This window comes from Ursus arctos, unplaced genomic scaffold (genome assembly GCF_023065955.2).
Source record: "Ursus arctos isolate Adak ecotype North America unplaced genomic scaffold, UrsArc2.0 scaffold_23, whole genome shotgun sequence".
Taxonomy (NCBI): Eukaryota; Metazoa; Chordata; class Mammalia; order Carnivora; family Ursidae; genus Ursus; species Ursus arctos.
The window spans coordinates 32,801,609-32,816,937 of NW_026622908.1; the positions used below are offsets into that span (position 1 = coordinate 32,801,609).

General features: G+C 38.4%; 1 protein-coding gene across 2 annotated transcripts; it reads left to right on the forward strand.

The window, feature by feature from the left end:
• Positions 1–8,610: 8,610 nt before the first annotated feature.
• Positions 8,611–13,607, forward strand: LOC113264944 (olfactory receptor 4B1). 2 transcript variants are annotated; one of them, XM_026511896.3, is made up of 2 exons: positions 8,611–9,521; positions 13,580–13,607. In XM_026511896.3, exons 1-2 carry the CDS (start codon positions 8,611–8,613, stop codon positions 13,605–13,607), a joined length of 939 nt encoding a protein of 312 aa, XP_026367681.2. The 2 variants fall into 2 exon arrangements, with proteins under 2 accessions (XP_026367681.2, XP_044244998.2); XM_044389063.2 differs by lacking the exon at positions 13,580–13,607 and having other exon boundaries at positions 8,611–9,540.
• Positions 13,608–15,329: the final 1,722 nt, after the last annotated feature.

A 15,329-nucleotide genomic window follows, 5' to 3' on the forward strand; every position in this document is an offset into this window, starting at 1 on the left:
AAACATGGTAATAGATGATGAATGCTTTAGGTGGGCTTACCAGTAGACTTGACACAGCAAAGGAAAGAATAGTGATCTTAAAAATATGTCACTATAAATTACCAAACTGAAACATAAACAGAAAAAAAGCAGGGAAAAAACCCCAGTACAGAGTATGCAGGATCTCTAGGACAATATAAAACATTTAAAACTGGTATAATTGGAATCCTGAAGAGAGAATGTGGCAAAAGAAATATTTGAAGAAATAATGATCAAGAATTTCCCAAAATCTTGAAATATACCAAACTATAGATCCAAGAATCTTGGAAAACTTGAGCAGGAAAAACAACAAAAAAGAAAAGAATATGATATGACACATCATATTCCACCTGCTGAAAATAAAAGACAATGAGAAAATCTTGAAGGCATACAATGGAAAAAAGATTATATAAAAAAGATATGAGTTAGTAGACTTCTCATCAGGAACTGTACATGATAGAAGACAATAGAGTGATGTCTTTACTAAAGTGATGGGTTTAAAGTATCTGGAAAAAAACCTTGTCAACTCATTATTTTATACTATATTTTTTCCAAATTGAAAGTAAAAGGTTTTTGTTGACAATCAAAAACTGAATTAATACCAGCAGACCTGCACTACCAGATTATTAGTTTTTCAGGCAGAAATAATATTTGATTGAAAGTTGAATATATACAAAGAAGTGAGGAGCTTCAGAATGCTTTGAAAACGGGTAAATATAAAGAATTATGTTTTTCTTATTTTAGTTGCTCTTAAGTGATTTTTAAAGCAAACATAGTAGCAATACATTATGGGTTTGTATTGTATGTAAAAGTAAATCATTTGAAAACATCACAAGAAATGGGAGGCAGGAATTGGAAGTAGAGTGTTGTATGGTTCTTAGACTATATGAAGTTGCATAAAAGTATTTAAAGGTAGACATTGATGAATGAAAGCTATGTTATATAAATATAGTCTCTGTATTATTGTATGTGCATATATATTATATGTTAACAACCACTAAAATATTTTAAAAAGAAGCTCAAATAATACATAGTAAGGTAAAATGGAATCATAAAAAATAAACAAATTCAAAATTTGGCAGAGAATGAGGAAAAAGGTAACAAAAAACAATGGAACATACAGAAAACAATCATATTTAATATATAATATATATATCATATTATAGATGTTTGAATTAAACCAATCAATTCTTACACTAAATGTAATGATCTAAACTCTAATTAAAAAATACTAAAATTGTATGAAATACCAAGCCCAAATTATCTTGCTTGTAAGGCATTTTTTCCAAATACGAAGGCATACATATATTAGTAAAATTATGGAAAAAGATGTATAGTAAATGCACTGATCAATGAAAGCTAGAGCAAATATATTGATATCAGACAAAATAGACTTTAGTACAAAGAATATTACTGGCAATAAAGAGGGATATTACGTAGATGATAGATGGATCAGTTCACCAAGAAGATATAATAATCCTAGTAGTATATGCACCTAACAACTAAGTCTTGGAAACACAAGGGAAAGACCTGATAGAACTGACTGTCCTTTTATTGAAGCTTTCCCAGTCATCTTTTGGTTGGCTGAAACTCATTTTATAGTAGATTTTTCAGAAAGGGTGCTTATGTACAGTATTTACTGGGTTATTACCTGAGCAAAACTTTGTTTACTGAAGGACAGCTTGGCTGGATAGAATATTCTGGTTTATACTATCTTAATATTTTTGAAAATGCTGCTACACAGTTGCCTTGCTTTGTATTATTTTTGAGAAGATGAATGCCACTGGAATTCTTTTGTTTTTGTAAGTTATGTCATATTTTTGCCTCGAGTTCTTGAGGATTTCTTTCTTTATCTTTAATGTCTAATAGTTTTACTAGAATACATCTTGGGTTGATTGTTCTGTTAATTTTTCCTAGTACCCAGTGGATCCTTTCAATGTGTAGATTCAGGTGCTTTTTTTTTTTTTTTAAGATTTTATTTATTTATTTGACAGAGAGAGAGACAGCCAGCGAGAGAGGGAACACAAGCAGGGGGAGTGGGAGAGGAAGAAGCAGGCTCCTAATGGAGGAGCCTGATGTGGGGCTCGATCCCAGAATGCCAGGATCATGCCCTGAGCCGAAGGCAGACGCTTAACGACTTAACCCAGGTGCCCCAGATTCAGGTGTTTTTAAATTTATGAAATATTTTTTGGATTGTAGTTTTAAATATTGGTTCTATTCTATTGTTTTGATTTTTTTTAGGACATCAATTATATGTGTGTTAGGGCTCCTTGATCTAACTTCCATTTCCACCTCTCTCTTTTGGCCCTTTTAACTTTTTGTTTTTAAAGATTTTATTTATTTATTTATTTATTTATTTATTTATTTATTGAGCATGAGCAGAGGGGGAAGGGCAGAGGGAGAGGGAGAGAGAGAATTTCAAGCTGACTCTGTGCTGAGCGAGGAGTCTGATGCGGGGCTTGATCTCATGACCCTGAGATCATGACCTGAGCAGAAATCAAGACTTGTGTGCTTAACTGACTGGCCACCCAGGTGCCCCTAACTTCTTTTAAATGTCATTTTATTTCCTTGGATTATCTGATTTGCTTTCATGCTCTTTATTGTATTTTAATTTGACTCTTCTCCTTTTGGTACTTTAATTTTCATTTCTGATATGATTTTTTGATCTTTTTATTTTGTTCTTTCCTGAGTTTAATCAACTCTCACTCCTTTCTGATTTTAAAAATCTTTTTTTGTTCTTACATTTTGTATTTCTAATGCAATATTTTATTTTCATATCCATGAATATTTGTCATGTCTTTAGCTTTCCTCTTTCAGAGCATAATAACTAGGTGTTTGTAACTTCTCAAAGTTCTCCAGCTGAATTAATTGAAAACATCTTGAACCTTTGCCTAACTCACAATTTTTTGGTAGAGTTTTACACTAGAGACAAGAAATTCTATGGGGAATGTGGCTCTTCATCACATTGTGAGGCTCAATTTATTTTAAATACTTTAAGCATCTCAAAATTGAAAAACAATCCTTGGTCTTCTAGTGAATGAGTGGGTTTTCTAAACTAAAAAACAGGACCTTAAATGGATTGGCTAGCTGTTCTCTGTACCTATTTTTCTGTTTTTAAATAGATGATCTAAAGACTGGCCACAGGGATGATTTCCTGAATCCTTCTCTTTGTGATTTTTCTGCATCCCCATAGGCTGTTCATTTTCTAAAGTATCATAGAACTGGAATTTTATTGTATGGAAGCAAGATTGGCACTGCTGAGTGGCAATAACAATCACAAAATCAAAGTCACTAGAAAGGCATTCCAGTGTCATGGAAACAGTGCCTCAGCAACCTGACCAGTAACTAGCTGTGTGACTCAGAAGTCAGTTAAACTCTCTCTTAGCTGTTTCATCTGTACACTAAGAAGATTGTACTAATAGTCTTCAAAAGTTTCTTCTGTTTCACCTGGCGCCTTAGCTGAGATGAAGTGGCTTAACCCACTGGGGGCCTTCCATGCAGAGGAAGAAACCCGGTGGAAGAGTTTTGTTGCAAAGAGAGCCTCCTGTGTTCCAGGGCACACTCCTTCAGTCTCTTCAGCCCAGGACATCCCTGTGAGTGATGAGCTCTTGCAACGGAGGGAGAAATTGTTCCTAATTCTAAGGAGAAGGACATTTATGCTCAAATCTTTGCTGTAAAACTGAACACTACTCAAACAAGGTAGGTAATGCCATACCCAGAAGGATGTCTCAGGTTGACTGAATGTGGGTAAGAGGCTCCAAATCATTGTGTGATCTAGAGTGAATCACTTTTCCTCCCTGAGCCTCAGTTTCTGCCTCTGTAAAAAGGAGGGGGTTGGACAGAATGTGCCCTAAAGTTCTCCTTGGTATTCACATTCTGGGATTCCATAAAGTACCACTTGGGGTCTAGAGTGAGTTGTGGGAAGGAGGCCCTTGTGATGTGACTTTAAGTTCATTGCAATAGGTCTTCCAGACTCTCCATCACATATTATTTTGTCCTTGTCAGATTTCTCTCATTGTGGCTTTATTTTAGAGGATAAGATTCTACCTGGTTAGAGTCTAGAGCATCATTTACCTACCTAGGCTTACATGTAATCCATAAATGATTACCTTGTAATCTGTGATCCTAGGGTGAGGGTTTTATTTGGTCAAGTGCTGGGGGGAAGAGGAGGTAATTTGTTACTAACTAACTGTCTTTCTCTTGGGCAATGGGGGATGAGAAAGCAGAGAAAAATTTAATAAATACCAGGAAGTGTGAACTAATAATCTCTACTACTTATTGAGAGCTTCCTATTTGCCAGGCAACCCTCTTGAGTGCTTTATATATTTAATCTCAGGTCTATTTCTTGCAACAACCATGTCAAATATGAATTGTTACCCTATTCCGATAAATTAAAAAAAAAAACCCAACCTATTAACAGGGACACGTGACATGTGGGTGATAAGCTAAGAATGGGCTGTGCTTGTCTCATAACCCCTATTGTAGACCAGTCCGAGGAGAGAGCAAGGCAGCTCAATAGGTATTCTTGTTTTGTTTTCTCCAGTCTTTTAGCGGTCCATGAACCTGGAACTGTTCCCTCCACTAAAAGGCGGGTCACCTCTGACCTTCAGCTATTCATTGCCTGTGTGTCTCACAATGATCCCATGCACTGATCTGATACAACTGTCTTACATTTCCGTAATGAGTTTTTTGTTTGCATTTTGAAGTACATACCATGTGGTCCGAATTGTAATCTTCTCAACATACAAACTCAGATATGATATGTACATGAGTGTGTAAGAGATTTGGTCTTTAATGAGAATTAGACGATTCATGTCCATGCAGCACTGGACAAAACAAAGAATAACAAATGTTTTCTACGGAACATAATGATTTTAGGATCCTCTCCACCCAGGTCATGGAAAACTTAATTGCAAAGTTGCAACACATGTGGCTTTGACCCAGTGCAGGAAAATGTCTGTTTCTGAAATAGAAATGATCTATATTATTCACAACTTTATATATTTGATGAAACAGAGTCACTCCTTTGTTACATGAGGTCAAGATAGGCTGAAAGGAAAATGTAGACAAATAGCATTAAATAATCTATCTACTGGTTAGTCAATTTCTCATCAATCAGAAGTCTACATATATATTGAGCACCGTCTGTAAGATTGACACTTAGGTGCTGTGTGGGTTTAAGGAGTAATAAACTGAAGACAAATAAGCAACATAAAACCACAGTAAGCAATAAAAGTCAATATAAAAATCAATTGTAATAAGTTGTATGGTTCTAACTGCAGATGGTAGAGAGTATCTTCATTCAACTCAAGGACCATTTACTGGGCACTTACTCTGTATTTAGTTCTGAAGATTCAGACATGAATAAGCTCAACTCAGTAAGGGAGACAGATACAGAAACAATAATTATAATAAAATTTGCTAAATACTCCAGTAGAAAGATGTAAAAACATGAAAGAAGTGTTGGCTGGAGTGGAATGATAAGTTGTGTTTGATCGAAGCATTAAAGCAAGAATAAACATGAGTCAGAAAGCCAAGGTGTGTATGCCACACAAAATGTAAAGAGCATACGGGCAATGAACAAGTTTGGGAGAATATATGTTTCAGAATGGCTGGAAAATAGGCTCCAGGGGGAGTCCTGGCAAGTGAAGCTAGAAAGGTGAACAGGATCCAGTGCTTAAATGCCATGCTAGTACTATTGGACTTAATCTTGTAGGCAGTGTGAAACTGTTGCTATATTTCAAGTTAATGCATAACTTGGCCAGATTTGCATTTTAGAAGTGTGACAATAATAATAAAACAGCTTACATTTATTGAGGGCTTGCTATGAACTGAGTACTACATGGGTTACTGCATTTAACAGAGTGGTCACTTAAGCTTATTTCCAGAGTCGAGAGCTGAGGTGAATGAATTAGTGTGGAAGTGACCAGGGTGACTTCCTAGACAGTGGAAATTGTAGAAGGGGTAGGACTTGGAGCGGGAGGCTGAGGGGCAGGCACGCCAGAAGTAAGAGATGCTCTTGTGGTGGCGATCAGCTTGCTTTCATGAGAAGGTGAGGGGACCTCTAAATAGAATAGTATTTGTTGTTTAGTGGTCAGTAAAGTTGGCTTGAAGGAGCACAAGGAAGTACTTTAGAGCTTCTAAAAGTCAGGTAGAGGAATTGAAGGCAGATTTCCAGGCAACAGGGAAATATTGGTCATTTCTGAGTGATCTGAGCAGAGGCATTCAGGAAGAATTCTGACTTCAGTAGGCAGAACACATTGAGGGGATGAAGACCTGGGACTTCTGGAGACAGTTGGAGGATGGGGGAATTGTGGTGATCCTCACATGAACTTATATCCTGCCAGAAGATGGAGGCTGCAGGACGAGGTGGAGGAAGAAACTGGTGAAATCAATAAGATGTGGGGATTTGTAAATGTGGGAAATGCAGAAAAGGATGAGTTAGAGGTGACTCCAAATATTCAAGCCTGGAGACCAGACAGAAATGACAGTGCTGCTGTAAGACCCAGATGAGAAGAGGGGTCTGGCAGGGGCCCCCTGCTAGGAGACATTGACTCCACAACTCAGTATCACTAGCTGCAGCTCTAACCCCTGGTCAAAGCCGTGCCATGGGGGCAGAGGAGGAAGGGGCATCTCCAAGTATCACACTCTCAGTATCCCACATAGCTTCTTGGTCTCTCTTGTTCCAGAGGTGGTGGTATTGAAACGTTCCTGATAACTTGGAGTTTGCTGGAATGCTCCTGCTATTCACAGGGAAGGCATAATCGTATAAGTTTTGTATCAGTGATAGGTCTTGGTGTTATTTCTCTAAGGTGCTGGAATGGTTAACCCCTTTCCCCTCTGGCTGAGGATTGGTAGCTCTCCCTCCCTTTCTAGAAAGCCCTGGGTTTCAGCTTTGGCTTAAATCACTCTCAAGCTGTGTGTATTTGGGCAGGTTACTTAACCTCTCGGAGTCCCAGTTTACTCACTTATCAATTAGCTACTTCAAAGTGGTACAGGAAGAATTGATTGAGGGGACAACGGTAAAGTGCTTGCCACAGTCCAACACACAGTAGACACTAACTAAAGGTCAGCTGTATCTGCTGCTGTGGCTGTTGGGATGGCAATGACAATGACCATGGTGACTATCAGGTAGACACACGCTTTTGTTTCCCTCAGGCCACCAGACTGGTTTACATCCTCTGTGGTGGTTTCTGATGCCTGCCTTGTTTCTCTTCCTCTGAACCAGTAATGGGACCTCCTCTTGCTTCCCCTCTCCTGCTAATGGTTCTTCTTGGGTGCCCTTCTTTCATGCCATGTAACCCCCCATTTCTTCTCCAGTGTTAGCTAGGTAACCTGCTGAGGATTCTCTCAGCATATTGTCACCTTGTGTGTATCTTCTAATTTTTACTATGAGAGAAATCGGTGATGGGGGAGGTACTTAATGTATTTCAGCTTGGAAGCACAGTGGAAGAAGGAAAAATAAGAGGAATAAGAAATACTTCAAAGTAATTTTACTTGTTTTTTTAACTGAAGTATAGCTGACACACAATGTTACATTAGTTTCAGGTGTACAACATAGTGATTGACAACTTCAAAGTAATTTCAAAAGCTGAGAAAATCTCGAGAGTTTCCCTCTGCCTCAATGCATAAATGTGCTGTTGAATTGCATGAAGTGACAAGCTTCGTGAGGGTGAGAGCCATCTTTCTTTCTTCTTTGGTATGTCCTGAATTGCCTGGGCACATGGTAAGTGCTTAATAAAACACTTGGTCAAAGAACTGGCTTGAAATAAATCCTCACCTCCTGCTGAAAAAATGTTTGCCGAAGGTGAGAAAACTGGAAGACAGAATCAAGCAAACTGGTGAATCCCCATATATTATATTTGAACTATTGTTTCATACCTATATTCTCAACAGCTTCCAAATGTTCACTTTGGCCCCAGGTGTCACAATTTTCTCAAAATGTTTGTAGAAATTCATGAAGATGTGGGACTGGGCAAAACCATAGGGCCTGAAAAATTCAGAAACTTCGATAATATCACATAAGGAAAATATTGAATTCGCTCTTTAGAAAGGAAGAACTATGAATGAGATTGGCATTTCTGAGAAGTAAATGGAGGAAAAAGGGATTCAGGAGCAGAAGTTCACTTGAGAATTTCTCTCGCTAAGGCATGATAAGAAATGTTGAGAATGGGAGAATTGTTGGTGATATGGATACTTATTAGTGCTGAAATGTTGATTATTATTTGCAGTGTGATATATCTGAAATAACATACCAGTTGGAATAAAATGATGTGGTTCTTCTGGATCCACTTCTTACTGGGAGGCTTTGCTAATTCACAACCTCTCTGAGCCTTGGTTTTCTCACTTATGAAATGGGGATCATGGAGTTTTTGTGAGACAGATTGCATAGTGTCTTGTATAGCGTGGGCTGTTGGGTAGTGAATGGATAAGCATTGGTTATATGAACAAATAAGTAAGTAAAGTAAACCAGTAGGATAATATGTACGAAAGGTTCTCTTAACAGGCAAGTGCTAAATAAGCATGAAAGATTGGTGTTGTGATATTGTTTGTTTTGTCACAGGACTCTTCTCTGAGATCCTTCCTCTCCGCATGGAATCCAGTACAAATAATGTGACTGAATTAATTTTCACTGGCCTTTTCCAGGATCCAGAGGTGCAGAGAGTGTGTTTTGTGGTGTTTCTTCTCGTGTACCTGGCCACAGTGGTGGGCAATGGCCTCATTGTGCTGACAGTCAATGTCAGTAAGAGTCTGCATTCCCCCATGTACTTCTTCCTTAGCTACCTGTCCCTGGTGGAGATCACGTACTCTTCCACTGTCGTCCCTAAATTCATCACAGACTTACTTGCCAAGATTAAAACCATTTCTCTGGAGGGCTGTGTGACTCAGATATTCTTCTTCCATTTCTTTGGGGTCACTGAGATCCTTTTGCTTGTGGTGATGGCCTATGACCGCTATGTGGCCATCTGTAAGCCTCTTCATTATATGAATATTATGAGCCGCCAACTGTGTCATGTACTGGTGACTGGCTCTTGGCTTGGTGGCTTTTTTCACTCCATTATACAGATTCTCATCACCATCCAGTTGCCCTTCTGTGGTCCCAATGTGATTGACCACTACTTCTGTGATCTTCAGCCATTATTCAAACTTGCCTGCACTGACACTTCTGTGGAGGGGGTTATTGTGTTGGCCAACAGTGGCTTAATTGCTCTGTGCTCCTTCCTCATCTTGGTGTCCTCCTATATTGTCATACTGTTCAACTTGAGGAATCATTCTGCAGAGGGGAGGCGCAAAGCCCTCTCCACCTGTGCCTCTCACATCACAGTGGTCCTTTTGTTCTTTGGACCTGCCATTTTCCTCTACATGCGACCCTCCTCTACCTTCACTGAGGACAAACTGGTGGCCGTGTTCTACACGGTTGTCACCCCCATGCTGAACCCCATCATCTACACACTCAGAAATGCAGAGGTGAAAATTGCCATGAGGAGGTTGTGGGGCAAAAAGAACTCAGGAATGGAGTGAAAATGGGAAAGTGATAAAGAAAAACACATGTCTGATTATTATTATTATTATTCTCTGTTTTTGAAATGGATTTTGATTTCAGTGGGACATTCAGGAATGGCAGAAACAAATGTCAGGACTTAATATTGCTGCTTCTGTGGTTCTCCTTAGAACCAAAGACTTGGCTGGTATCCTGGTGTAATATTCCAAGGACAGAGATTGGATTGGCTCTATGATATGCAGCAATGTCATGGGATTGGGTAATATTGAGACCCAAACTAAATGCAAATGCAAAGGAGAATATTTTGACAGGTATTTTGTAAGTTAAAGTACTTCTATTACATACTTTCACTTTCCCTCCCCCCTCCCCACCTCCTTCTCCCTCCCTCCCTTCTCCCTTCCTTGTTCAACCTCCTAATAACAACCTATATTTCATTAAGAAGGGAAACCAAAGACAGGAATTACCATGGGATATTTGAAGAGGGTACCAATGTGATCTTCTCTTCCAGTGTGGAGAAGTATAGCTTTGAAAATTGTGTCCAAGAATTTTTCTGTTCTTGGCGTCTTGTACCATAGACCATCTGATTAAAAGTACCAAAAAAATCTCCGGGGCAATTTCAGCTCTTGTGACATGTACAAACGTTAGTTCTTCAATCTCCACAAGCCCTTTCACAATGTCCAGCATCCATAAATTAAAAAAAAAATATCAAAATGGCATAGGTTCTAGCTGTCAGTAGGGAAAGATCAAGTCAACATTTTAATGGGAAGATCACATGTAGGCTTATCCAAATATAAATAAACACAGAATGTAGAAAATTCTTATTAGGCCTATCTCGAAGAATGAAAGGGAGGGAAATACTGTTCATGCATGTTTCTACTCCAGACTTCTGTCTTTTATTCTAAGTGACCATGCCCATTCCACTTCTTTTCATGCTTACTAGTGTTTCTTGGTGAAATAGGATGAGACAGTCTGTGCCTCTGTTATTGTGATCCCAGTGTGATTGACCACAACTTCTGTGATGTTCAGCCATTATCCAAGCTTGGCTGCACTGACACCTTTGTGGAGGGGGGTTATTGTGTTGGCCAACAGTGGTTTAATTGCTCCTTCCTCATCTTGGTGACCTCATATATCCTTCCACCTCTCTGAAATTCCTCTTCACTCAACTGACTTATACCGTACAAAGACTGGCTTTGCATTTGCACTCTGTCCTCTCACCTCTCCTTGAGGATCGGGTGAAAGAATTCAGGCAGCTTCCTTGCAGAGGGATGGGGCATCACGGGTGTGCTATAGGCCTTAGGGACTTGTCTCTTTCTCCTTAGGTTCTGACAGAACATGTAGGTTAATAGTGGTTTTAAAGGCACCAGGAAATCTCCCCCACTTCCCCAATAATCACGGCCAGGGATGACATCATCATTAAACCCTGAGGAAATACTACTTCTGCCCAGAATAACTTTACCACCTTTTTCCATATGGCAAAATCCTATACATCCTTTAAGACCTGGGTTAAAGTCATCTCCTTTATGAGGACTTCTCTGACTTCCCTCCTCCTTGTGTTGAATTTGTGTCTCCTCTCCATGGTTATGTTTGTGTCCCTTTATCATTGTCCTTATCACTTTGATCATCATTATTTTATACATGTTTTTTTCATAGGCAAGACTATTCACTCTCCCCTCTTTGTGGTTCTATATATGCTTGTAGCCGGTGCATCATAAGTTCTTGTTAAAAAAAAAAAAAAGTGCTTGTTGAATTAACCCTTTAGGCCCATGCACTGTCCTCTCTCTATTATTTCTTATTGATTCTCTCTGAACACTTTCGTGGTGAAGAGCATATCTCTTCCTATTAAAATTTTAAGAGCTCAAGCTCTGAAATTTAGTAGGACGTTCCAATTGCCTATAGCCACAACCCAAGATACAAGCTACTTCACTTCTCTGAACATTCCTTTTGCACAATTAAAATAAGATTAATAATAGCATATATTCCCAAGATCATTCTGAATATTAAATGCAATAATATATGTAAAGCTTTTAGAAAATAACAGGGTAGAGTTGTACCATGGACTCAATAAATATTCGTCATCATTTCATTATTATTGCTGCTGGTCATTAATTTTATTATACAGAATGACTTCATGTCTGTCCACACATAGGTCTTCTTTTAGTTCTTTTGAACTACTGAGAATAGGCCTTGATTGCATACCAAAACTTTCAGACATTTAAAGACAGTACAATTCTTTTTTTTTGGAGGGGGGGCTTCTTTGGGCTCAACATTCTCTGCCACTTAATTGCCTTTGAGGGTCTTGCACAGTACCTGGCACATTGTACGTACTCAATAAATGTTTATTAAATAGATGTTGACTATATTGTGTGTCAACTGTATTTCAATTAAAAAAGATTATGACATAGCCTCCCCATTGTCTTTTATGCTAAATGTGCTTATACTTTGTTAATATATATTTTAAAGCGTGTGGTACAGAACTAAGCTCAGTGGAGCTCCCCTCTCTATCTCTCAATGCCTTGCTTGTATCGCAGAAGGCTGAGACATTAGGATGTAGGCTGTGATGGGAGCCACTTACTCATGTGCATGTTTGGGTTCTTTGCTGAGAGCTTTGAAAAGAACATCATCAATCAGTAGAAACATTGGATACTGCAGGAACGGATAAGAGCCACACTAACAGAATCACCAAAATTCTCAGGGATTACCTTTCCTACTGAGGGTTGAGACTTGGTGGGTCTATTGAGAGCTAATTACCTGCTTTGTTCTGGTCTCAGTGGACAAACATAGGAATCAAAGGAAAGCATTTTCCCCCCATTGTTTAAGAGCCAGAGAATGTTGTGAAATATTAAAAACAACTTCTCAATTCACAGAAGTGTAACAGTCTAATTATACCACTTAGCACTGAAGACATGTAGTTAGTTCTCAACTGTTGATTCTGTCTGAACATTAAAAAATGTATTAAACATAAAATAAAGAAAAGTTTAAAGATTAAATAAAAGTTAGGAAAGTGTTGCAAGCTTCTCTGCATATAGAGTTTGGTACTCTTCTCATTTATTATTTAATCTTTTAAGGTATAGGTTTCACGGCATGTAGCAGAAAAAAAAATGGCAACTTAATGAGATAGAAGTACAAATGTTCAGAGGTAGAAAGTCCAGCATGGTTGCGAAGGTCTGACAACCTTATCAGAAATCCAGACTCTGCCATCGTCAGCACGCAGCTTCAACCTTGTGACCTCAAAGTGTGGCTACTGCTCCATACCATCGCTGTCCAGTCAAACTTTATGTCGTGCTGGAGATGGTCTGTGTCTGTGCTGAACAAATTTGTAGTGGCTATTGAGCAGTGAAATGAACTAGTGAGACCAAGGAACTAAATTTTAAATTTTATTTCATTTTAAGAATTTAAAATTTTGAAGCTACATGTGGTGGGACACCTGGGTGGCTCAGTCAGTTAAGGCCCGACTCTTGATTTTGGCTCAGGCCATAATCTCAGGGTCGTGAAATTGAGCCCTGCATGGGTCTTCACACTGGGCCTGGAACCTGCTTGGGATTCTCTCTCTCCCTCTCCCTCTGCCCCTTCTGCCACTCTAAAAAAAAAAAAAAAAAGCTACACATGGCTATTGGATTCCATATTGGACAACACCACTCTTAGCATTTCATCTATATCTCAGGAGGCAAGAGAGGGAAGAAGGGGAGGATGAACTGATCACTTTCTCTCTCTCTTTTTAAAGATTTTATTTGTTTATTTAAGAGAGTGAGAGAAAGTACAAGTGGGGTGAGGGGCAGAGGTAGAAGCAGACTCCCCCCTGAGGAGAGAGCCCAATGTGGACTCGATCCCAGGACTCTGGGATCATGACCTGAGCCGAAGGCAGATGTTTAACCGACTGAGCCACCCAAGAGCCCCTGATAACTTTCTTTTTTATGAGATTATTCAAAAGTGCTACATAGCAATTTTGCTCTCATCTTATTTGATTGAAGTTAATCACATGGTTACCCTTAATTGCAAGGGAGACCAAAAAGTATAATCCTTTATTCTAAGTTGAATTATGTTTAGCTAAGATCAGAGTGTTTTGTTCCTAAAGAGAAAAGGGAAATAGCCCAAGTGTCCAACTGATAAACGGATAAGGAAGATGTGGTATATATATTTATATACAATGGAATATTATTCAGCAATAAAAAACAACGAAATCTTGCCATTTGCAACAACATGGATGGAGCTAGAGTGTATTATGCTAAACGAAATAGAGAAGGACAAATAATATATGATTTCACCCATATGTGGAATTTAAGAAATAAAACAGATGAGCAAAGGGGGAAAAAAGAGAGAGAGAGAGCAAACCAAGAAACAGAGAACAATCTGATAGTTACCAGAACGGAGGTGGGTGGAGGGATGGGCTAAATAGGTGATGGGGATTAGGGAGTGCACTTGTTGTGTTGAGCACTGGGTGTTGTATTGAAGTGTTGAATCACTACATTGTACACCTGAAACTAATATTACTCTGTATGTTAACTAACTGGAATTTAAATAAAAACTTAAAAAATAGAGAAGGGGGGAATGGATATAAATATTGGCATATATTCTCAGTCTATTACATACCAATTTCCTAAGCAATTAAAAATTTTCATAAAAGTTATTTATAATGGCTTGATAATATCAACAGTCTAATTGTAGCATAGTTTACTTAATCATTCACCTCTTTTAGGACTATTAGGTTTCCTTAATAATTCATTCACTAAGTCTTAATGAGCATGTACTATGTGCTATGCATTACTCCCAGTGCCAGGGATATACAGTGATATATAGGATGGAGAAGGTCCTGTCTACATGGATGTAAACATTCTGTTTTCTGAAGCTGGTGGTCTAGATCAGCATTGCCAGTGTGATGTGATGAGCACTGGGTGGTAGATGCAACTAATGAATCATTGAACACTACATCAAAAACTAAAGATGTACTATATGTTGGCTAATTGAACTTAATAAAAAAAGAGAACTTTCTGTGATAATGGAAATATTTGATATCCATTCTAATACATGGTAGTCCCTCCATGTGGTTAATTGGTATTTGAAATATGCCTAGCATCCTGAAGAATTGAATTTTTAATTTTTTAAATTTAAGTTTAAATTAAAATATATTAATTTAAAATTAAAATTAAAATTAAATAGCTACATGTGGCTGATGGCTACCACATTGGATAGCATGGGTCCACATACTTCAGTGTTTACTTCTGCTGCAAACTTGTAGCTATTTCTCCAGATCAGGGGCAAGATTGATGACATCTCTTTCTGAGGGAATTCCCATAGATTATGTTGTTATCACCACTGTCGTTATTAAAGGAGAGGGTGAGGCACTGGGGACTGTAAGTGACTTGTACATGAATCCATTAATGTTAGAATTGGAAGGTACAATGGAGATAATCCAGCTCTGCTCTGTCTTTTTATATAGAAGCAGATCCAGGGGAGAGGGAGAAGTGGAGAGATCAATGACGTGCTCAAGTTAGTAGGTAATCAGTTATGACCCGAGCTAGTGCCCAGCTCTCCTGGCCCCTGCCCAGTCCTTGCTTTCCTCTCTATTCACTCTCCTTTTCTTTTCTTTTTTTTAATAATAATTTTTATTTTGTTATGTTAGTCACCATACAGTATATCCTTAGTTTTTGTTTTGTTTTTTCATAAAAGTTTTTTATTATGTTATGTTAGTCTCCATACAGTACATCCCAAGTTTTTGATGTAAAGTTCAATGATTCATTACTTGCGTATAACACCCAGTGCACCATGTAATGTTCCATGATTCATTATTTGCATATAACACCCAGTGCACCTT

Bases quoted from the DNA above. Each gene is read 5' to 3' on its own strand.
- LOC113264944 (XM_026511896.3), top strand. From the start codon at position 8,611: ATGGAATCCAGTACAAATAATGTGACTGAATTAATTTTCACTGGCCTT. The intron at 9,522-13,579 runs GAACTCAGGAAT...AGATCAGAGTGT, and splicing joins AGGAGGTTGTGGGGCAAAAA to TTTGTTCCTAAAGAGAAAAG.